The 24,259-nt window shown below is 34.5% G+C and overlaps 2 protein-coding genes and 1 pseudogene across 3 annotated transcripts in view; 2 read left to right on the top strand and 1 right to left on the bottom strand.

Moving 5' to 3' along the window:
• Positions 1 to 24,259, top strand: part of LOC127807311 (pentatricopeptide repeat-containing protein At3g13150-like) — a 102,201-nt gene that overhangs the window by 18,208 nt on the left and 59,734 nt on the right. Inside the window, exon 2 of one of the 2 annotated variants that reach the window (XM_052345029.1) lies at positions 12,713 to 12,792. The exons of the other annotated variant lie outside the window; for it this stretch is intronic. The gene's annotated coding sequence lies outside the window, so the exon portion shown is untranslated. Of the gene's footprint in view, positions 1 to 12,712; positions 12,793 to 24,259 lie in introns of those variants that run through there. 2 annotated transcript variants of the gene reach the window in all.
• LOC127808659 (pentatricopeptide repeat-containing protein At1g55890, mitochondrial-like) lies at positions 6,116 to 10,158 on the top strand (annotated as a pseudogene).
• LOC127807309 ((3S,6E)-nerolidol synthase 1-like) lies at positions 12,456 to 15,528 on the bottom strand. Its single transcript, XM_052345027.1, has 7 exons — positions 15,412 to 15,528; positions 15,027 to 15,291; positions 14,561 to 14,933; positions 14,251 to 14,469; positions 14,012 to 14,150; positions 13,646 to 13,894; positions 12,456 to 13,047 (listed from the first exon to the last, which is right to left on the bottom strand). The coding sequence occupies exons 1-7, from the start codon at positions 15,472 to 15,474 to the stop codon at positions 12,757 to 12,759; spliced, it is 1,599 nt and encodes a 532-aa protein (XP_052200987.1). The 5' UTR covers positions 15,475 to 15,528; the 3' UTR covers positions 12,456 to 12,756.

A 24,259-nucleotide genomic window follows, 5' to 3' on the forward strand; every position in this document is an offset into this window, starting at 1 on the left:
GACCCTATGCCAGCAATGGTACATGTTTGATCATTTCCCATAAGTACTTTTCCACCCTTAATTTGCTTAAAATTAAACAACCAATCTCTCATAGGAGTCATGTGGAAAGTAGATCTTGAATCCATTATCCATTAATCTTTAGAACTTTGTTATGAGATAGTTAAACCTTCCCCACTTTCATACCTATCAGATAGGTTTGCTACATCAAGATTATCCATCCTAGATTCATCTATTTTTTTCTTAAGGGACAATGTTTTCATAAGTGACCTTCTTTCTTACAGAACTAGCAAGTTAAGGTTCTTGAATGGCCTTTACTTTTGGACTATGACCTAGATAAACTCCTACCTTTAGGGTGTGATTTCTTATCCTTCTTTCCCCTCACATTTAGGCCTTCTACAAGATTCAATTTCTTTTCCTTCTTGAATTCAAGGTCTCTAGATCTTAGAGCTGATAAAACATTCTTTAAAGTCAATGATGTCCTGCTATACTTTGTGGTTGTTTTTAAGTCTCAATGATGTCCTGCTAAGCTTTTTTAAACTCAAGGTCTCTAGACCTACCAACTGTAACACCCAACTTTTCTCAAGTGTGCGTTAACCTGAGATTTTGGGAATATATATATATATATATTTCAACATATGCTTAACATAAGTCAATCCCAACAATCTCGTTCTCCCCTCTCAATATTTCAAACTTAAAAATCAATAAACTAAGACAAGTAACATCATCATAAAATGTGAAAGTAAGATTGAAACCTCAATGATACATAACCATAATTTCTTTATTCATATTATAGAAATCATACCATTGTTTGACATGACATTTTCAAAACAAAATACATAGAGAATAATCCCTCAGCAAAACAACTAAACACCTCAAACACAATCAAAATATATGCTAAATGTCTCCAATGTAATCAATGGCTACATCTCGATAACCTCATTTCCCTTGGTGCCGTTGCTTTCACCTGGAACGTTTGAATATTCCAGGGACATTGTCCAAATTAGATGTTAAATCATCTAAGTAAGAGTTCAAAGCATTTTTCGTGAATGTATGCAAGACCATGAACAACAAACATATCCTAACATGTCCCAGTCCAAGAAAATTCCATACAACGCTTAACCCATACCACGAAAAAAGAGCAATTTCTCTAAAGGCAACATAATCACATTGACGCATTGGCATAACACAATCCTAGCTTAAGAGGGGAGGGGCAACATCAACGCATCTCTCCGACATCTCAAGAACTATCGTTACCACTCACGACACGAGAGGGTCAACATCAACACAGGAACCCGATTCACCATAATCACATCAAAGATTACGTTCCTACTCAAAAACATCCTGGAAACACTACCCATATCCAACACATATGCCAATGCCATAACCACGACATGTAAAAATGACATTTTAATGCACATATTTCAATGCACGCGTAAATAAACATTTTTTATGAACCATCCATATGAAATCAACCATTCACATGCCAAAACCATTGCATGAAACAAAATCAAGTATAGGGTAGAACCACCCGCAATAAACCAAGTTTTAGACATAACGCTCACAAGTCAAACCAGTTTTTGGATATAACTACTCACAATAAACCAAGTTATATGGGCGAACACTCACAAACAATCAAGTTTAAAGTAGAAACCCTCACAAGTCAAAACCATTTGTATAAAACAATCTAAGTTTTGATAGTAAAACCATTCACCTTGAATGTACTCAGAATACCTCAATTCTCGTGCCCCACCTCAATTTTTGTGTCGGGTCTTAGATAATCGTACTATTACTCAACCTCGAGTCCCAACAATCCTTAAACATCATATTCATTTAAAAGAATATCAACATCTATTTTTTGTTTCATAATTTTCTCATAATTTCTCCTCATTTTCTCTCTATTTTATCCTTAAAAATTTCAAAATAAATACCTTCTCAAGTTTTTTTCCAAATTTTTCTCAACCATAATTCATAAAATATTTTTCTAAAAATATTAAAAAAATTCTAGAAAATACCTCATTCTCACGCGCTAGCGCGTGTAACTTACGTGTCGGTAGTCTTTTACCTTTTTCCAATCATCAACGATACTTCGATGGTCGATTTCTTCCTCCGACCTTGGCCTATTCCTTGTTTCGATCACAATGGCACCCTTGCATGCTCGAAACAGTGGCCGAAAGTGCCTCGATCAAGCGTTTTAAACCTCGACTCCAGCGACCCTACCTGATTTTTCGGCCACCTTCGAAACCTACTTAAATCTTCATGAAAACACTCCAAATTCTCTAGAAATGATGCCTAAACACCAAGGAACAAAATCCCCTTATCTAATCTCTCAAAAACACTTCAAAAATATGAACAAATTGATGCCCCATTTTTGGTCGAAACCCTCTCCTATTTATAGGTGAAATCTGGCTACCCCTAGGCCAATCATAGGCCATTGCTTCGCCCCAAACTTCCTAGGCTCCATGTGCGATGGTAGGTTGGCCATGCTACTGGTAGCAAATTTCAAAAAATTACACTTTTACCTCTCTGATTATTTCTTTTTGCATTTTGGCCCTTTCCCTCAAGTCTTTAAATTTTGATATTTTACACATGAACCCCCTAAATCTCACGCTTCACAATTGACCCAATGAATTTGAAAAAATAACATTTTAACATTTTTTGACTAGAATGAAAAATTACACTTAGGCTTCAAATGGATGTTTTGATCTCAAACCCTTTTGTTTCATCCCAAAACCATTTAAGGGTTGTTCTATTCACAAAATTAGAGCCTCCTCAGGGTTCCGTGGATTTCCTAGAAGTTCTTTACCATTATTCGATCTTTCAGGCTTTAACTTAGCTGTATCGGGAACTGTTTTTGTTCCAATGGTTTTCAGCTTAATAAATCTCGTCTTGTGATGCTCGTCGATGTCATACCCTTTTCTTTAGACATCTAAGTTTTGAGGAGTTCCCTACCATCGATTCGGTGACTTATTTTACTATCAAGGCAATTTTTTAGTATTTCAAACTCATTTAAATTACGTGGCAACCTCATGCCAACATAGGGTATTATAACTTGAGTACTGCGTTTAGTGACTACCTTAAGGCTTGTGGTATTTACTCTCAATTAACACCTCATGCTACCCCGCAATTGAATGGGATTTCTGAACATAGGAATTGTACCCTGCTAGACATGGTGCGCTCAATGATCACTTATACAAATCTACCCATCTCTTTGTGGGGTTATGAGCTTTTAACTACTATATATATCTCGTGAATCAGACACCAAGTAAATCTGTTGAGACCACTCTATATGAGATATGGATTGGGAGACAGCCTAGTCTTAAGCATGTTAAGATCTAGGGTTGTCCTTTTTTTATTAAAAAGCTCAAAATAGATCAACTGAAGCCTAAATCTAACAAAGGTAGATTTGTGTGGTATCATTATCATTCTAAATGGTACTATTTCTATATTACTAGAGATTAGAGTCTTTTGATCAATAGAGATGTTATATTCCTGGAGAAAGAGTTTCTTTGGGAAGATGGCATTGGGAGAAAAATAGATTTAGAAGAGATGTCTTCCGATTCATAGATCTAGCCTAGTCAAGATGTTGAGCTGGTCGGTCTGTCAAATGTCATCCCTGAGACACCTTGTAAGTCGAGTAGAGTGTCTCATTCTTCAGATAGATATGGATTTATTATGGAAGAGATGCAGGAAGTGTTCCTATATGGAGATAATGATCAATTAGTTTATCCTACTACCTATGAGGAAGCGATATCTGATATTGATTCCAAGAAATGGCATGAGACCATGCAATCATAAATGAAATCTATGTATTCCAACTAGGTCTGAACTTTAGTGAATCTGCCTGAAAGAATTGTTCATATAGGCCGTAAATGGATCTATAAGAGAAAGATTGGTGCTAATGGGAAGGTGAAAACCTTTAAAACTCGATTGGTGGTGAAGGGGTATTACCGGAAGCAAGAAGTTAACTATACTTATCAACCTAAGCAATCCAATCCAACCGATGGAAATATGAGAGTAAAAGGTATGTGAGACAGAGGGATGGTCCTCCATCAGAACGAAAGCGGCCACGACAAGAACGAACTCCTTCAAAATCTACCTCTTACCTGGTGTTTTCTCGACAGTTGTTCAAACTGCCGAAAAAAGTTCACCGGGAATGCCCCTTGTAGCGAAAAGTTTCTCCTTTGTTAACTTGGTTATGAAAATTCTTTGATTCTGGTTATCTTAATTAATTGTATATTATTTTGGAAGTATAATTCTTACTATGTTGAGAATCAATAATGTGCTTGCAGGCATACAATTTTCTTCTCTGTGTATGATGCTTAGATTATTCTTTATCTTCTCTAAGTACTGAATTTGCTAATTCTGCTTCTATTATTTCTCTATTCCCTTTTTCATTTTGTAAGCACTACACATGTCCACACCCATATTCCGAGAGAGATTGGTGTATTAATCTCTCTCGACTCTGTAGGTACTATTATATATATATATATATATATATTAATCTCTCTCTATCTCAACTCTTCTCCGTCATTCAACAATTCCATTGTACTATTTCAATGTGTTCTTCTGTTTCGCAGGCTGACAATATTTTGGCAACACAGAAGCCATTCAGAAAATGCTGATAGTTCCTTGTTAGCCATTTATTGTCATGTGAGTGAAACTAGTCCTTGGATTCAGCAAGGCTGAGCCTTCTAGACTGAATCTACTTAAACCTTATCGATAGTTTAACAGCTTAGTTCCATATGTCTGGATTGGGAAGGGAAGCAACATAATACCCTGTTTTGAGCAATTGCTTCATACAATAACAATCACACGCCTAATCGCATTCGGTGGGGGTTGGTTTGTCCAGAATTCATGAGAAAGAAGTTTGATGGATTTTGATGCTTGCTGGTCACAAGTATACGAAATCGTTCAAGGAATAAAGTAGTCAATATCTGAGATGGTATATTAGTTACTAAAATTTTGTTAATTCTATTATTATTTAAATTATTTTGAAAAGTTATAATTAAATTAAAATAAAATAAAATAATTTAATTTTAACAGATCAAAGAGTAATAAGAAAATTAATGTTAATTTATTACTGCAGTATTTTGAATGTACTTAAATTAATCCTTTTTAATGGATAAGTCACACCAAAACTTAAACCATTTTTCTCTCAAAGCGAATAAATACAAAATAACATAAAGAGAGAACCGAAAAATAAACGGCTGTATAGTGTGTATAAATTAACCAGAATCGTCGCTGGAAAGTGAAAAGGAAGTAAAGAACAATGGCCAGATACTTGCTTGGGCTAAGCTCCAGATGCAGTTCGAGGGTGTTTGGCTTACCGTTTTGATCGCTTATAATTTATTAGTTTAACTTATAAGCTATGTATCTTATTTTATTAAGTGTTTGACGAATCTATATAGTTTAAACACTAAGCCAATAGTGTTTAAAAAATGCCCCCCCCCCCCCCCCCCCCGCCCCCTTCTCTCCGCTTTTGCAAAAATGCTGTCAAGAGCCTTTTGCGTTGACCGATTGAATTACGATTTTGCCCTCGTACATTTCACATTTACACCTTTGATCGCCAGATCTCCTCTTCTCCCATTTTCCTTCTTCTCCATTGCTCTTTTCTTCTCCTATCTTCCTTTTTCAGCCTTTGCACCTCTTTTATTACCAAATCTCCCATCGCCATATCTCTACCATCACCGCCTCTTGCTAGCAGATCCATCATCGTCTGTCGCTGCCCACACCTCCATTGTTAGAGTCCTCCCCATCGGCCATCGCACTCTCTCTCTCTCTCTCTATATATATATCAAGAACTATAAAATATATATATACATATATATTGTATTAATATATTTTTTAATAACTGTGTATAATTTACCAACATTTAATAGTAAAATTTTATCAGTTAAAAATTAATTTATACTTTATTTTTATTAAAAAATAATTTTTTTATAAATTTTATTTATATTATTCAATATGTCTATTTTTATTTTTTTCGTCAAATTCTAATAGTTTATTATATCTTTTAAACCAATTATATAACTATTAACTGATAGGTTAAAACACATTTATTTAAATACTTTATTAGTTTAAACGCTATCTAACATTTAAATTTAGAGAACTTAAAACTAAACAGTTTAAAAGCTCTAAAAAAAAAAGTAAGCCAAACACCTTACTAACCTTCTGTAAAAACCCTTTCTTTGATTGGGATTGCCAAACACCGATCTGAAATAGCGGAACGACTATGTCTTCTACAGTATGCAGACATCTTCACGGTCTCTTTACAACCCGAAAAACCATCGCTACTCTATCCAAATCTCCCAATCTTGCCATTGCCACTGACGCTATCGCAGCAGCTATCGTTCCCAGCCCACAGCCGTCTGATTCATCGGAATCACTCTCCGAGTACCAAAAACTCAAAGCCCTCGTCAAAAAATTCAAGAAAGACTGCGACTCCAACCACTTTTGCCATTTTTTAGGCTACGGAGCCTATGAAATCATTCTTGGGTGCCTCTCTGGCGGGAAAAACTTCTCGTACATTGAGGATATCCTTGAGCACCAAAAGTAGTACAAAGACGTCACCAATTAAGGCTTCAACATTCGTCTCATTTCTTTGTATGGGAAGGCTGGCATGTTTGATCATGCTCCCAAGTTGTTCGACAAATTGCCCCAACTAAACTGGGAGCGCAAAGTTAGATCATTCAATGCCCTCCTCTTTGCTTGCGTGAAAGCGATGAAATTTGACAAAGCTTTTGAGCGAGTTACCAGAGAAATTGTCTACTCAGCTCGACAAGGTCTCGCACAATACGGTTATTAAATCATTTTATGAATTGGGTGTTTTTGATTATGCTTTATCAGTGGACCGTACTCGCCCAAACCAAGCCTAGCCCAGTTTAAGAGGCCTAAGGACAACTCGGCCCACGGCTCAATCTCGACCCAATCTTGGCCTTATGCCAATTTGCAGTATCCATCATTACCTCTATACGATGGATACTGATGCGCCAATTCCAGATCTCATCCTCATTAATAATAAAGTCTATCTACATTTAATGAAGGTATCGTCAGTACCATGCCACCATTAGGGAGTTTCGTCGACACTAGATATCCAGTCCAATCACCCTGCACCACCCGATGTAAGCATGCATGCAGGAGGACCTCTTCTCTTTCTATATAAACCAGCTCTATCAAAAGTCAATGTATGTTCTTTTCAAACCTATTGATACTTTGCCACTTTAATCTCTTACTTACTTACATGTTTGAGTGCTTATAAGTGCCAGCCACCCCCTGTCATGCCGATGACCGGAGTCCATTCTCTGTTGTTGCAAGCTCTTGTTCGACCTTCCCTTTGGGCCGAAAGGAACAATCAATGATCGATGAGATGGGGAAGAACAGGTTGGAGCCTGATGTAATAACCTTCAATATCCTTTCAGGTGCTTTTCATCGGAATAACAAGTTTGCTGATGCAGATAAGTAGTGGACACTGATGGAAGATAAGAAAATTGTTCCTAATGTGAGAACTTACAATCTAAAGCTGCGAGCACTGGTTGCTATTAATCGAATTTTAGAAGCAGTTGAGCTATTTGAAGAAATGAGGAGTAAGGGATCCTGCAATACCCTAAGTTGCATTTTATAAAATTAAGTTTATTAATTCAGTTTAAATGATTAGTTTATTTAGTTTAAGTATATTTATTTTATATAAAGCATGTAATTGAGTATGTAAAATATAAATATGTATATAAGTATGTATAGCTATATAAATAGAAATAAATATAAATATGTAATAAATTCGTATGTATGTATGTATAAATATGTAAAAAAAAAAAATCAAGAAAAATCCGAAAAATCTGGAAGTTGCAGGCAGCGCGCATGGCCGCCTGCAACCGGGAATTAATAAGGCTAGGGGGGTTTTTAATGGCGATTGATCAGTGGTATGGCCTTCCCGGCCACGTGAGCTTCGATTTGACATGAGTGGCGTACTTTTTCGGCTATAAATAGCCCAGTTCGCACAAGCCAATCCATCCGAAAATTGCAAAGCTTAGATCGGTCGATTGGGAGAGGGTTTGAGAGATTTGAGAGTAGGGTTCTGATCTTCAAGTCGTGGGATTCGTTTCTGGAGAATTTGGAGGCCAACGGAGCAGAGGAGAAGGCGAATCGAAGCTTCGCCGGAAAACGTGCTACTCGCCGGAGCCGAGGGATATTCGGCCGATTCGAGGTAAGTTCGATCCTATTTTTTTGTAATTTTTGTATCAATGTGTTCGTAATGTCGAGATCTAGATATTAGGAGTAGAAAAATCGAGTTTAGAGGTCAAATGGCCGGCCGGCGGCGAAGCTCTCGCCGGAGAAGAAGAACCAGTCGCTTGTGTGAGCTGCACGCGCCCGCGAGTGGGAAGAAGGCGCGTGCGGCTCACGCGCCCGTCAGGAAATTAAAAAAAAAAAGAGAGTAAAATTTTGGAAAAAATTTATTAAATTTGAAATGTTGTTTATGGTATATTGGTAAAGCAATTTTCTGAAAATGGCAAAATTATTAATTATTTAAGTAGATTTTTCTATTATGGAAATAAAGAAAAATAGGATTCTAATTCTGAAAAATTTCAAGAAAAATTTCAGAATGTTATAAGTGTTATTTAAGAAATACTAGTGAAAAGAAATTGAATAAAATGAAATATTAGGTAATTTTTATGTAATTTAAGTAGATTTTTCTATTATAGAAATAAAGAAAAATAGGATTTCAATTCTGAAAATTCTAAGAAAAAATTTCAGAATGTTATAAGTGTTATTTAAGAAATATTAGTGAAGAGAAATTTAATAAATTGAAAGATTAGGTAATTATTATGTAATAATTACATATTTAGCTATTATGAAATAAGGGAAACTAGGAATTAAAGTTAGAAAATTACAATAAAAATTCCAGAATACTAAGAATATTATTTAAGGAATATTGGTAAAAAGAAAGTAAATTTTTATGAAGCCTAGATAATTATTATGTAATTTTGGAAGAGATAAAGCTTAGGAATAAAATAAAATAAAATAAAATAAAAATGGAAGAAATTATGAAAAATTAGCAAATGGTATTCTAAAAATAAATCTCTGCTGCAGGGGTCCTTGTGAGACAAATTAGCCGTAAGTATGTTGCTTGAATTTAATACAGTTATAAATGTAAATGCTTTTATCATATTGGCATGCTATGATATGAAACCATCATGTAGATTGCATCAATGGCATGACTATGAAATGCATACATGCACAATGATACTGTTGATCACACGCATATGAGACCGTAGGGAGTACGAACTGACACCGCTGGCCTATCAAGGGTGCACCCATACACCTCGGCTTCGAAGAGGTGGCCGCTAAAATGATAGGCAGCATGAGGGGTGTAGTTGACACCTACGATGAAAGACATTGCATACACTCATAGCATTGCATTTGGTATTCTTACTTAGATGATTCATCATCTAACATGGGTTCGCCCTTGAAACATTCAACGTTCCAGCCGGGACTTGCAGAGATGATTCAGAGAGTGGTGATGTGTAGTGACACGAGACATCAAGATACGAGTAAATGTACCATGTTATAATATGATTAGTTTAAGATTTATGTATATTGTTCCATCATCAAACGCTTTATGTATTAACTTGTATTAAATGCCATGTACAATTATTAAATTATGCATTACCATAAGCAGGTTCGATTCAGCTTCCGCTTTACATTTATTTCTAGTCTAGATATCTCATCTGGCACTATACACGATCTTAGGGAATTTTAAAATAATGTTCAAAAAAAAAAAATTTAACCAAATTTCTTGAGGCATAACACGCCCGAGAAGGCGGGCTGTTACAGATCCAATCCTGGTGTATTTTCCTACAATGCAGTGATCAAAGGATTTGTACATAGTCAGAATTTGGAGGAAGCCAAGAGGTGGTACAAGGAAATGGTGAAAGATGGTTGTGAATTAGATATTGCAATAGTTTCTATGCTTGGTTATTTTGTTTGTAAAATGGGTGATTTTGATTTTGCTCTCAAGTTGTGCAAATAGGCTATCAGTGGAGGCTGTATCCCTTACAAGATGATGATGCAATTGTTGTGGATGGATTGATTAAAGAGTCCAAGATAAAAGATGTAAAGGAGCTTGTGGAGCTTGTCAAGCTTCAAATACCCATGGAGAAGTAGTGTAGTCATTTTTCTTGTGCCTTAACCATGGAAGTTATGTTTTTGGTCTATGGTGTGCTAAAAGTTTTTATATATTTTTTATACTATTCTTACTTAATTTTATACTTAAATATTATGTTTTTTATATTAATTTTAGGTAATTTATCATATTGACAGGATTTGAAGAAAAAGTGAGAAAGAAGAGCAAAAATTATGGATTTTCGCTATTTAAAGGTCCGATTAAAAATAAAAATGAGACTAATTGAAATTCCAAAAAAATATATGTGAAATCTTTATATGCCTACTTTTTTATGCTTCAAATGGTGCATAAATCTGAATTTTTTACATACAGTAATGGCTATTGGAATGACAGAAAGTCAAAGTTATCAAAAAAATCAATATTATCTATGAATTTTTTATTCCATTTTCTTTAAGTTGGGCTAATTTGTAGATGAATTAAAGAGTCTTTTTAAGGGTTGATAGAGCTGCCTATCTCATAAAGAATTAGGCCCAAATTGACCAAAGAAGCCTAGCCCAAAAGTCTAATCAAATTAAGCTCATATATTACAAAAATCTTTAAATTGTAATTCTTGATATTTTGAGGGATTATTTTGTATTTTTTTTTTTAGTGTGAAACATGGAGAGAAAAATTAGAAAGAAGAAATTAGGAAGTAAAACATCGAGGAGAAAATTAGGGAAGTAGAGGTTGGTTTGATCTATGTTTTAAGGAAGAAATTAAGAAAAAAAAAAAAGAATGTGATGAGTTTAAAAAGAAAATGAAGGCTGAAAAAATTGGGAGAGTTGGAGGTGAGAGAATTTGAAGAATTGGAGCATTCTTGGTGGAAGATTTCTTGTATTTTCTTCAATAATTGGTGACAACATTTTTGGAGAAGAAAATTCTACACATCAAAAGAGTTTTATTCTCTTCTTCCATTTCCTTTAAATTCTGTATTTATGTTTATTTGCTTTGTTATAGATTTTATCATTTGTATTATGAACTAAAGTTTATAACTAGGGTGTTTTGATGTAATTTAAATATGATAATTTAATTTTCATGGATTGATTTTCTTTATTCAAACAAGTGTTTATTATTGTGCCTAATGCTATCAAATACTTTATCAATATTTGATTGATATGTTAATATAAATTTAGACTATAAGGAAAAATCTATAACTTGATCTAGATAATAAACACCACAAGAATATAATTGGAACTGAAGTAAAAATTTAACTTGTGTGATTAATTATTTTTGCATGAATAATTAAATTTGGATCATCAACCATTTAAATTAAATTAGACTATTTAGGTGAAATTGAAATACTTTAGTGTTTTCCAAAACTTGAACTTCTTCATATTTATTTTTTGTGTTATTATTGCATTTTATTTTCTTAAATTAATTAATTAATTGTTTAAATAACATTTGAATTAATATAATTTTGATAATTATTAACCGATCTTTGTGAGAATGATAATCTTACTCACTACTTTATTACTTGTACAATTTGTACACTTACGAAAAATCGCTCTCAGTCTACTGCTGGAGAAGTAGTCTAGGCATTTTTCTTGCGCCTTAACTATAAAAGTATATGTTTTTGGGTGATTATATTTGAGCAATCGACCTGTTAATATATTGCAACCCTGTTCAATCGGCCAAACTAACCAAGAGCAAGCACAAAAAAATAGAAACACAAGAACACAAAGCTTTACGTGTTTGGATCCAAACGAATCCTACTCACGGTAGAGGCTCCGCCTCTAGTCAATCCACTATGAATGATTTTGATTACAAGATATTACATTGGCTTACAATAAAGAAATCAAGATCAATATACAAGTACAATGGTATTGAATACAAACTGAAAATAAATGCACTTTCAAGAACAAGAGAGAATTTGTTTAACCTAATCTCACGATTAAGATAAGTATCTGCGTTCTTATCAGTTTCAATCCTTCACGCCTCAGGTGATTTCCAACATAGATTAAACAATACCAACACTTACCAATAAATCTTACCAACAAGTCGATCAATCGAACAATGGATTCACCAGAGAAGTGTCTCCATTCAAAGAGACACTAATTAGGATTTCAGATGTGCGAAATGAGAAGAAGACTATCTGATGACATTAGGGCAACACAAGCCCTTATATAGCAGCAGGCAAAATCGGGCCAGCTCGCAAGAGATAAATGCATGAGCCAAGAAACATGGGCTTTCAGCCCACATCAAGAAACACACTAATCAAGAATGAAACATGTGGCCCACATAATAATTCAGCCTACTTAACAACAACATTAGAACATATTATATACACATTCAAATGCCACATGGATAAAATAAAGCAACCCATTTGAGACACATAAACCTAACACAACCCACTTATATACTCCATTAAGATTTATATTTCGCGCTTACTGGTATGAATCGATTTTCACCTAGAGCATCAATATAATTACTGTCAATGAACTGGGAAGGAAGCATATTTACTCAGCAATCTAACAAAGTTGCTCTTCATTGCTTCTTTTCATTATATAGCATTGCTCACCGTGCTGCTGGTACACTCTAAAGGGAAAAAAGTTGCAGGTTCTAATTAGTAATTAATGTAGGCTCGTATTTTTCCTGGATCCTTAGAAGGAAACACTGCCAGAGAGTATCGACTTCATGTGATCTTCAAGGATTGGAAGCCTTTGATTGTCATCGTAGCTGTACATCAAAGAAACCATCCGGGCCATGTTAAGACAACCCTTTGTGAAAGTTGCTGAATATGGATTTGGACGCAGGCATTCCCTGTTGAGTCTTTTCCATGAATCTGAAATCATTTGCATGACCTGCTTTCTTGCACCTTCAACCGAGGTGCCTCTGTGGTCCTTCATGTAGCACACTACATATGATCCGTCACGGCCGTCTTGATGCTCATCCTGAAAATTCAAGCCCAAAGCTTGTTTTAGAGCCGAAATCACAATAAGCTGTCATGCTGCATGCGGAAGAGAAAAGAAAACCTCTGCTAATCAAATGGTACATGTCTTAATTATTTGCTGCTTTAGTATTTTTGTGGAGCATTTACGGCAGTATAAAGATCATGTGGAAGACTGTTCCTGTTTAGTAAACTATTCTTGTTGCTTGGCTAATATTGTGGCTGAGCGAGCAAATGGACATAAATTCTGTAGGGTCGCCCGTCGCTTCCTTCTCATTTGTGGTGATCATCGTTGTACTTGTCATGGGGTCTACACTGTTGCCAATCGTTTCTGTTGTATAAGAACAGCGGGGACCATGATCATCAGTCATTAGGGAGGGGCCTGGTTTTCTACCAATTTTCAAATATCACACTCTTAGACACCGCGACAATAATGCTTTTTAAGTTAACATGTACATACAAGCTGTATGTTACACCACCCGTCTTCACGTTTCATCTCTTTTATCTATGAGTTCATAGATTTCTAAAACTAAATCCTCGTTTCATAAAATCCTCAGACGTCTTCACTTTTCATCTCTTTTATCTATGTGTGTGTGGGTTACCTTGGCGCTTCCCAAATCATCCCAAAGGCGAAGAATCGCGGCTGTAGAAGTCAAAATCCCTGGATTATCATCGACAAGGTTGATGCTATGCTTGTTGATGTCATGCCCCAACAGAAAGAACATGTGAACCAAAGCCACATGCGCGCCCGAACTGATAATCCCATTCTTCAAATACTCTTCCGCCTTGGGCAGCTGCCCCGACGTAAACCATTTTGCTTCCACTAAGAACGCATTGCACAGCCTCGCCCACTGCAACAACGGCAATCATATACGAAACTTGCTCATCCCAAGTTGACATGCTTTTGGGTTCATATATATAGTTCTCAACAGTAATATCACTGGTCCGTCATACAAATATATAGATACCGTTTTTCGGAGTGAATCTACGGGGTTCCATCCATGCTTTCGGTAGACTTTATAGGCAATTCCGTTTGTGACCTCGTCAAGAGCCTTGAAACAGATCTTTATGTAGTGAGGTAGTTTCTCTGCAGCGGCAAGATCCCACCTGCTTGCAGTGATTTCTAGTTAAATATTATCGGTGGCGATAATTGTTGCGAGTACGCAAGAAGAAGAAGAAGAAGATGATCAAAGCCATGAGGCAATACCTATTCACAGCTTCTGTGAAGAGAGTAAGTTCGTCTAATGTGCCGTAAACATCAAATATGTCATCTATCAGGTAGATAAAAGAGATGGGTTTTGTAAGCTCGACTCTTTCCTCCGAGTTGCTCAGATTTGTGAGTGCAGCCATCGACCACATATGCCATTTCAGTGGCTGGTCTCTCGCGTGTCTCAACTCCTTCGCCAAACCTGTGTCTTTCCACCATCTGAGCACACAAAAAGCATACATTTAGAGAGCAATAATCTCAGCCTCAGGTACTACAAAATTAAGCATATTGTTGTAACTTTTAATATTACTTGGAGATTCGAAGTATCTCATTCTGATACGTGCTCTGAGTGATATTGAAGTCCAGTTTCGCTAGCTCGTGCAGCACATTTGCCCATCCATTTTCCCCCTTGAAATCACGGAGGAAGCTTTGGACCATGAATCGGCTGGCGCTCTTGTGATGAGGATACTGCAACGTCCAACGTACAACTCTGGCTTGATAATGATCAAGATTTCTTATCCCCCCATTAAGGAGTTCGCTACTAAACTCTGCAGCTTGATCAAGAATGTCTTCTCCTTCTGTGCTTAGCTGGGAGGCTTCGTATAAACCCATCAACCCTCTGATATCTGCTCCTAGTTCTGATCTGAACCTTCCCACCTTATCCTTGAAGTTGTTAAACACATCTGTGAGAATTAACCAGTCAAATTTTCATCAACTTTTTAATGGCATAATCACAAAGATTATAATGTGCGTAGCTTAAATTTGAATATGCCTACCGGTAGGTACGTAGTAACCTTCTTGCCTCAATAGCCGAAAGCGTGTTGAAACGTCATAAAGATTATCCTCAGGATGGCTGAAACTGCCAGGATTCATGTATTGGCTCTGCAAAACAGCTTCAATCTCGTTCTGGAAGTGATAGTCGATGCCTAGGCGTTGGAGGGTATCGATCATCGCCAGACCTTCTGACGTGTTATGGCCGATCATTTCCAACACTTGCCTGGCTTCCTTCAACTTTCGCTCATGCTTTACTGAGAGCTCCTCCTGCAAAGCATGTTTAATTTTGTCAGTATATATTGCCATACAAACAGAATTTTTACGTAAGAATTTCGTTTTGTTAATGATAATTAATTAATTAAGAAAGAAGAAACGAGAATACTTAACGGTGATGCTGATGCCTTTTCCGGTGAGAAAGTTATCCCCGGAGAGGTTCCATTTGGCCGACATGGAAATGGATGAAGCAACTGCGAAGTCTGCAATACGGCGCTGTTGAACAGAAGATTGATAGAGCGAAAGATGAAGCAAGTAAATTGATAAGGGTGAACTATTTATAGAGGTTTGGTCCTCTAGTTGGTCAATCCATGCAGGGCTGGAGCCCTTTGTGGAATGTTTTAAACGTTTCAATTATATGGAATTCAGACTTTGGGCGGCTGGAGGGCTGTATATGTTTATTAGCTAATTAGATGTTCTAATTTAGTCTTTTATTGTAAAACTTATTAATATTGGCAAGGTGGCAATGTATATATGGAGGGATTGCAAGCACAAATTCAGATTGTCCTTTGGCATCAATTTCAATATTCATGGGCATACATAAAACCAATATTGGTACACAGTAAAAAAAAAAAGAAAGAAAGCAAGCACAAATTGAAACCAGCTTATTCAACAGTGTGTTCGTTATTGCTTAACTTAACAGCTTGATTAACTTAGAATGTTTAGCATTAAAAAGGTTAAAGGTATACTAAATTTACTACAAAAAAAAAATTGATTTTTTACGGTGATTTTTTTAACATTTTGCGATGATTTTTCAAAATCATTGCAAAATTCAATAAACTTTTAATTTTGCAATGGTTTTCAAAAAATCACTGTTAAATTTAGAAAATAATTAAATAATTAAAAAGTTAAATTAAATTTCACGATGGTTTCTATTGTTGCTAAATTCAAAAATAATTAAAATTAAAATAATATTTGCAGCATTTTTTCAAAATAATTTAATATTAAAATTAAGTGGCGGTCTTTGAGAAATCGCTGTTGAATTTTAAAAATAATTAAATAATTTAATATTAAAATTAAATTAACATTTTCACCAATTTTTTAAAATTGTCACAAAATTCATTAAAAATTGAATCTAGTAGCGATTTTTGAGAATTTTCTATTAAATTTAAAATTAAAATTAAATTAATATTTGTTAGGATTTTTTAAAATCGTCGAAAAATTCATTAAAAATTTGAATTTTGCTTAAGAAAATAATTAAAATTAAATTAATAAAAAGAAATATAACATCTTAAAAATAAATTTGAAATTTAATTTAAATTAATCACAAAATTTATTAAAAAAATTAATTTAAAAAATAAAAAGAAATTTATCAAAATTTTAATAATTTTAAAATATATATAATCTTCTTTTTATTTTATAATCAATTAATTAATTTAATTTAATTTAATTTAATTAATTTATTCCTTTATTCTCTTAAAAATAATCAATTAATTAATATTTTTTAATTTATATTAAAAAATATAAAATATAATTCTAAAAAATTGTAGTTGAATTAGTATATAATTTATTTGCGACGATATATAATAAGAAGATTTTGCATATTATATGGTTTCGTGCCCGCTCATGCGTAAGGGAAGTCCCGGGTTCGAAATTGGAGATGGTTAAAAATTAAATTTTCAACATCACCACGTGATGGGCAGGGCCAGGCTCATGGGCGGCCAGGTACTCTTGCATGGGGGCGAGAAATTCAAATTTAATTTTTTTAAAATTTTACGGTGGTTCTTAAACCGTTGCTAAAATTTAATTTTTTTTTTAATTTTTTGTGGCTGTTTTGAAACTGCCGCTAAATATTTTAAAAATTACTACAAAAAATATAATTTGCGGTGATTGTTGAAAACTGCTACTAAATGTTTCACAATGTCTAATTTAACGACGATTTTAAAAACAGTCGTAAAATACAAAAAAAATCATCTCTAAATGCTGATTGTTTTGTAATGATTCTTTCTACATACACTACACTTGTAGCCAATATCCATGTCAAGTGTAAATTTGAGTGATTCATGTTTTAGTTTAACGTCAAAATAATATAATACACACACTATGATCTACATAAACATTTTGAAAGTGTCTTTTTTTGACATTTTTGAAACATTTCCATTTTCGAAATGTCAAAAAAATATTTCTAGGTCATTTTGAAAATGTTTAGAGCCGTTTTGTAATATTGAAAAAAATTATAAATGCTTTTTCATCTACAAAGAGGTTAGAAAAGAATAAAATTTTGTCTCTAGTGACGTTAATTTGTTTCCCAAATTTGAAATTTATGTTTATTTTTAAATTGAATAACTATTTTTCATAATTTTTATATTAAAAATTATATTTACAAAAAGCTCTTATATATTTTTTATTTACGCTTTTTTCCACATTTATGTTTCTACTTTTTTGAAAAATATTAGGTTGCGTTCTCTTTACTTTTCAATTTTTAGTTTTTAGTTTTGAATTTATTTTTAATTTTCTGTTTTGGTAGTCTGTTTTTAGAAAATTAAAAACTCGTTCTCTTTGTCATTTTGAAAAACTATTTTTCAAAACAGAAAATTTGAAAACGTGTTCTTTTTGAAATTTTGAAAATATTTTTTAATGATATTTTATTCAATAAATTTGATTATTAAGTAAATTATAAATATTTAATGTTAATATATTATTAAAAAAATATATACATTTTAAAGTTAATGAATTTTGTAATATTTTTTCCCATTACAATAATAAAATATGAATAAAAAAATAAATAAATATGTTCTGAGTTTTGAATTTGTTTTGAATGAAAATACTCAAAACAACTTTTTGTTATTTTCAGTTTTCTTTATAATTTTTTTTTATTTTTAAAAATACATTTTTAAAAACAATAAAAAGAACGCGTTTTCATTATTTTAGAAAATTAAAAATTAAAAATTAAAAATGACTTGAAAACAGTAAAAAGAACGCAGCCTTATTTTCTTGTTTTCGTTTCGTATTGTCTGCATTTTTTGTTTCTATTTTCGTGCAACCTAGTATACAGAAACACACATATAAATCAAATTATCAATCAATCAGATAAGAAACTCCAATTACAAATTCATATATATAGTCAATTTTAAGTTCGAATGAAAAGATAAAAGTCAAAAGTTACTTTAGATAGCTAGTTCTCTCTTAAATTTGTCGAATTAAATAATATAAAATTTAAATCAATAATGGAAATGACATGTTAAATTTTATATAGTCAATTTTATATAATGAAATACAAATTTAACATATAATTGTTTTATGACAAATCATGTTTGATTTTTTTTTTTTTTAGATTACAATTATTTCATGCCAAATTATATACATGCTTGACTAGAGAATACCAAAACAATAAAATTACTAAGTTATTCTTGAAATTAACAAATTTAGTATCATGAGATGATGTTATTAACAACTAATAAAAAAATAACACATGTCTTTATATCTGACTTAAATTTAAAAAAAAAATTAGGATTTAACTCTTGAACATCATTGGTGGTGTACTTAAGATAGATTTGATAGATTTTATCTAAATCTGGTCCCACAAATCCATCATTAACTAGTCATTATCGACTTTAAAAATCTTGAAAATAACACTAAATATCCCCTTCTCACCAAGTCTATATAAAGGGCAATGAACCTCACAATTATATTTACAATTACATTGCTCATTGTGAAACCCAAAGATTAATTAAATTTTAAATGATAATGGTTGGCTTGCTATTTAATTTGCCTCTAATCACTTGAAACTTGTTTTTTAATTCCCCAAACACTAGTGCCGAGTAAGTTGCAAGAAATCACCTGTAATACCCCGATAGTCCAGAGAAGTTAGTATATATCGAGAATAGTGTAAGAAAGGAAACAATATCAGCTGGATACCTTTTGGGCTGAATGTTGGCAAAGAACTCCCAAGTTAAGCGTGCTTGACCTGGGGTAATCCAAGGATGGGTGACCCCCCTGGGAAGTTCGTGTAGGCCCATTAGGATAAGTTGTTCCGGATCTTCCTATCGCTCGAACGGGATGTTACAGGTAGTATCAGAGCCGACCCCCGAGCCTCTGAGCGCGATGGTGGGGCAAACCTTAGCGAGGAGGCTGACTCCCGAGGGGGGCGTGAGGCCCCTATGGGGGGTGCGTGTAGGCACCTTAGGTGAATCCCACATCGGCCATGTAAGGGGAGAGAGATCTGGGACCAGTTGTAAGGTCGCATGACGAGGACGTCATGTGCTTAAGAGGGGGAGAATGTAATACCCCGATAGCCTAGAAAAGTTAGTATATATCGAGGATAGTGTAAGAAAGGAAACAACACCAGCTGGATACCTTTTGGGCTGAATGTTGGCAAAGAACTCCCAAGTTAAACGTGCTTGACCTGGGGTAATCCAGGGATGGGTGACCCCCCTGTGAAGTTCGTGTAGGCCCATTAGGATAAGTTGTTCCGGATCTTCCTATCGTTCGAACGGGATGTTACAGGACGTTTGGTATCAGAGCAAGTTAAGGGTTAAGGGAGGTGACTCTGCACACATAGGACGATCGAGTAGAGTTAGGTGCGTGTCATGGGTCGTATGGCTAGAATGGTATTCGAGGTGCGATTAGTTATAATCTGGACTTCTGAATATGGTTGCTATATAAGGAAGTGAATGTTAAGGAAAGAAAATTACCGGCTTGAGGGCCAGAGGTACTAGAAATGCAAGGAATAGATTTCCAATTGCCATCGTTGCGAGTTTGGCGATTCGTGGGTGTTTAGGAATTAAATGTTGCAACGCATGATGGAAGGCTAGTGACTCGGGTCAAGATTCTGTAGATATTGAGGTTAGCCACGAGTAAATGGTAGGAATAAACCCCACTCAAGGTACGTGCCCGATGTCTAGGTTGATCAAGGTGTTTGTGTCTCTATTGGTGTTAGCTTGCGGCCTTGATGGAAGATAGGATATAAGTGAGAGGCTAGGAGCATGATAAATGGTTACAGGATGTTAAGGATGTGCTTGGGTGGTTTCATGGTAGCAAAAGTGATTGCCAGTAGAAAGCTATAATAGGAAGTGTTATGTGAGCCAATAAGCAAAAGTTGGATATTAGAACCCACCTAAGGGAATTTGCGGTCAATAAGGACTCCCAAATGGGAATTTGGTGGGCAAGGTGTATAATGGTGCTAGCCAAATTAGGGTCAACCTTATAGTTGAAGTGAGTAATAAGACGATTTGGAAGTCATTAGTGCTATGAGAAAATTGAGGTTGATAGTTGACTCGGTACAAAAAAAAAAGCGAGACCTTAAGGATGATTTAGTGACGCAAGATGCCCAGTGAGATACTGGAAAATGATTATATGGAATGTTCCAGAAGTGATGTTGAGTAATCTCATGAGAGTTACGAGTGTGTCTTGAGGAGCTGATGTGAGCGCGAATTTCGAGGACGAAATTTCAATAAGGAGGGGAGAAATGTAGCATCTCAAAAATTTGGAGACAAGTAAAAATAATTAATTTGGATGTTGTGGATATCTTAGAATATTTAGGAATTTTTGAGAAATATTTATTTATGATATTTTAAAGAAATAGGAAATTAAGGTGATTAATTAAATTAATTGAAAGTAGTTATGAAAATAATAAAATAAAATATAGTAATAACAATAATAATAATAGTAATAATAAGAAAGTAAATCAAATTAACTTAAATTAAATTAATTACTTAATATATATATATATATATTTATATGTGTGTATGCATGGCATGGCCTTGTCTTGGCCATGTCTTTTTATGGCTTTAATGCCATTGAGTTGTGTGCAAATGAGATAAGCTTGGGCAGCAAGGTGGGAAGAGCAGCGCGCGGGGAAGGAAAGAAAGAAGAAGAAGAAGAAGAAGAAGAAGAAGAAGAAGAAGAAGAAGAAGAAGAGGAAAAAGAAGAAAGGAAAGAAGAAAGGGAGGAGAAGAAGGAAAGGAGGAGGAAGAAGTAGCGCGTACAGGGAGCAGCGGGTGCGGGGAAGAGGAGAAGAAAGGAAGAAAAAGAAGAAGAAAAGGAAGGAAAGAAAGAAAAGAAAAGAGAGGAAAGAAAAGGAAATAAGGAAAAACAAAAGGATTTTGGAATTTTTTAGCATAGGAAGTGATCAGGTACGTGAGTAAAAATTTGTAAAAGCATGATATGTGTAAATTATAAATTTTGCGCGATTAGAAATAATTAATTTACGTTCCGGTTGTGTTATTTGTTAGGAAATGATTTAATTCGCATCGGGAGCACAAGAGAGGCTGAAATCAACCATTTTCAGGCAAGCTCTTAACTCTCCCCTCGCATTATTTATTTCCCGTAAAAGTCTTTCAGGTTTCTTGTACTCTAAATCCTCCCTTACCGTGACTCGGTTCTACGCATAAATAATAATAATCTGCGTAGTAACCATTTTACGACTTTTATTTTATTAATAAGTTTATTGTTAATGGGATAAGCTAAGTAAGGATGTCATGGCGTCTTTTATTTCAACCATCACGGAGCTTCGTATCGCTCTGCTTTCCTTGGGAATGATGCCGAACCCATTGGGGTTAGGTTCTGAGAGAAATTGGTTATGGTTAGAATTAGGAGAATGTGTTAAAGAGTTTATTATGTATGTTGAGATGACTTTATGTGAATGAAAAGTAATAAGAATGGTATTACGATGTTATGTGGTTATGTACATGAAGAGTTATGAGTTATGGAGAAATGTTATGTAAAGTTAAGCTGGGAAGATATAAAGTCAATAATGTCAGTAAATGTGTCTAAGGGTATGGGTACAAAGTCACTGACTGTTGACCGTGGGTCGTGGCAGTTGATGGCTGGATGTATGGGCGCCAGTCATCGATTGTTACGATAAGCGTTAGACGGCCAGAAGAGCTGGTACTCCAGATTCCCGCCTTGGTTTGTGCATTTCATGATGTGTGTGCTTCAAGGGGCTGGGTTGCATTCACGTGGGGACATGCTTTGTATGTGATGGGATGTATGAGCATTTGCATGACCCAATTGGTCTAAGAGCCAATTTGGGTATCCTAGGCGAGCATATGTATTTAGAGCATGTCGCATGTGTGTGTTCCTATGTGAGGCGTAGCAGGGCCTGATGCTTGGTTTATGGGGGCCTTGTCATCACGTTTATGCTACAACGGCCATTGCATTTCTTATGTGTTGCATCGCATGTTCTATTGTTACTGTTATTCTGGGCGGGAGTACCGTGCCAGGTGTCGGGAGTACCGACTTATGTGAGCTTCGGCTTGTCTTAGATATTAGCTCGGGGTTGGCCCGAGGGAAGACCAAGATCGTGGAAGTATATGATTATGTGATGTATGACATGATGAACACATGAGAATATGATGGGAATTAGGAAAAGTATGTAACAAGTATCAGGAAAAGACAAATGTTGAATGTCAGGAAAAGCCGACCATGTCAGGAAAAGGCTGGTCTAAGAGAATGATGATATGGTAGCCTATGTTAGGCTACAACAGGTTTGTATGTGGGACCCGAGTGCCAATGTTTGACTTATGTGGGCCCCTGGTTCCTTATGTGCAGTTAATTTTATGTTATGCATATAGAAGTAAGGTACGTATAGCTCATGACATGGCGTGATTGCATTGGCATGAATTGCATGAGGTGTTATGGGAAGAGTCATATCCTAAACCCTCAGCCTTTCTTTCTAGAGCTTGCTGAGTCTCTCGACTCATGTTTGTTTTACATCATTCCAGGTCAGCATATCCTGAGATCGCAGGTGCGTTCATCGGGATTTGGGTCCAGGTCGTCAAGTCATGGTAGCAAGTGCAGAGCTCTCCCAAAACTAGATCCTGGGTGTCATCGTGTCTTAATAAGGTTAATGTTTATGTTTTCAGAGTTTGTCGCTTGTTATGTAAGCCCAGGTGGGCCCAAGTGATGAATGGTTGTAAAGATTATGATGAGATGTTATAATAAAGAAAAATTATGATTTCAAAAAAGGTTATGTGTGTTGTAGGTGCGTCATTGTTCGATATCATTTTTATAATGACCCTCTCATGGATCCTCTATCCGCGGTAGGGACTCCAGGAGGCGGGCCGTTACATCACCCTTGGAAATTTGACTAATGTGCAAGAATTATCTTTATGTTGCCAAATCTAAGGCTGCGTTCTCTTTACTTTTCAATTTTCAGTTTTCTATTTTGGTAGTCTGTTTTTAAAAAATTAAAAACGCGTTCTCTTTGTCATTTTAGAAAATTATTTCTCAAAACAAAAAATTAGAAAACGGGTTCTCTTTGAAATTTTGAAAATAATTTTTTAATGATATTTTATTCAATAAATTTGATTATTCAGTAAATTAGAAATATTTAATGTTTATAAATTTTTAAAAAAATATCTACATTTTAAAGTTAATGAATTTTATAATATTTTTTTATTATAATAATAAAATAGAAATAAATAAATATGTTTTGAGTTTTGAGTTTGTTTTGTATGAAAACACTCAAAACAACTTTTTGTTGTTTTGAGTTTTCTTTACAATTTTTTTTTTATTTTCAAAAATGCATTTTTAAAAATAGTAAAGAGAACGCGTTTTCATTATTTTAAAAAATTGAAAATTAAAAATGACTTGAAAATAGTAAAGAGAACGCAACCTAAAATTTTGTTCTTGTATTTTTACGTTTTTTTAGTATGATTATTTGAATTTTTTGTTATTTTAATTAAACTCAAGAATTTACATTTTTAAATCAATTTAACACCAATATTTTGAATTTTTTTGTGGTATTTTAAATTTTTCGTTGTTTCAATTACACACCCTCTCTATTTTGATGTGTAAAAAAAAGTAAAGTAAAATGAGACAATTTAACTATTTTTTTATATGATTAAATTGACTTGAAAATGCAGATACAAGAGTATAATCGAAATAACAAAAAATTGGATTGTTACATGAAAAAAAGATCAAATTACAAGAGTTAAATTGACTTGAAAATGGAAATATATGGTTGTAATCGAAATAACAAAAAATCCAAGTAGTCATTCAAAAAAATATAAAATTACAA

The sequence above is a fragment of the Diospyros lotus genome, chromosome 8, assembly GCF_014633365.1.
Source record: "Diospyros lotus cultivar Yz01 chromosome 8, ASM1463336v1, whole genome shotgun sequence".
Classification (NCBI taxonomy): domain Eukaryota; kingdom Viridiplantae; phylum Streptophyta; class Magnoliopsida; order Ericales; family Ebenaceae; genus Diospyros; species Diospyros lotus.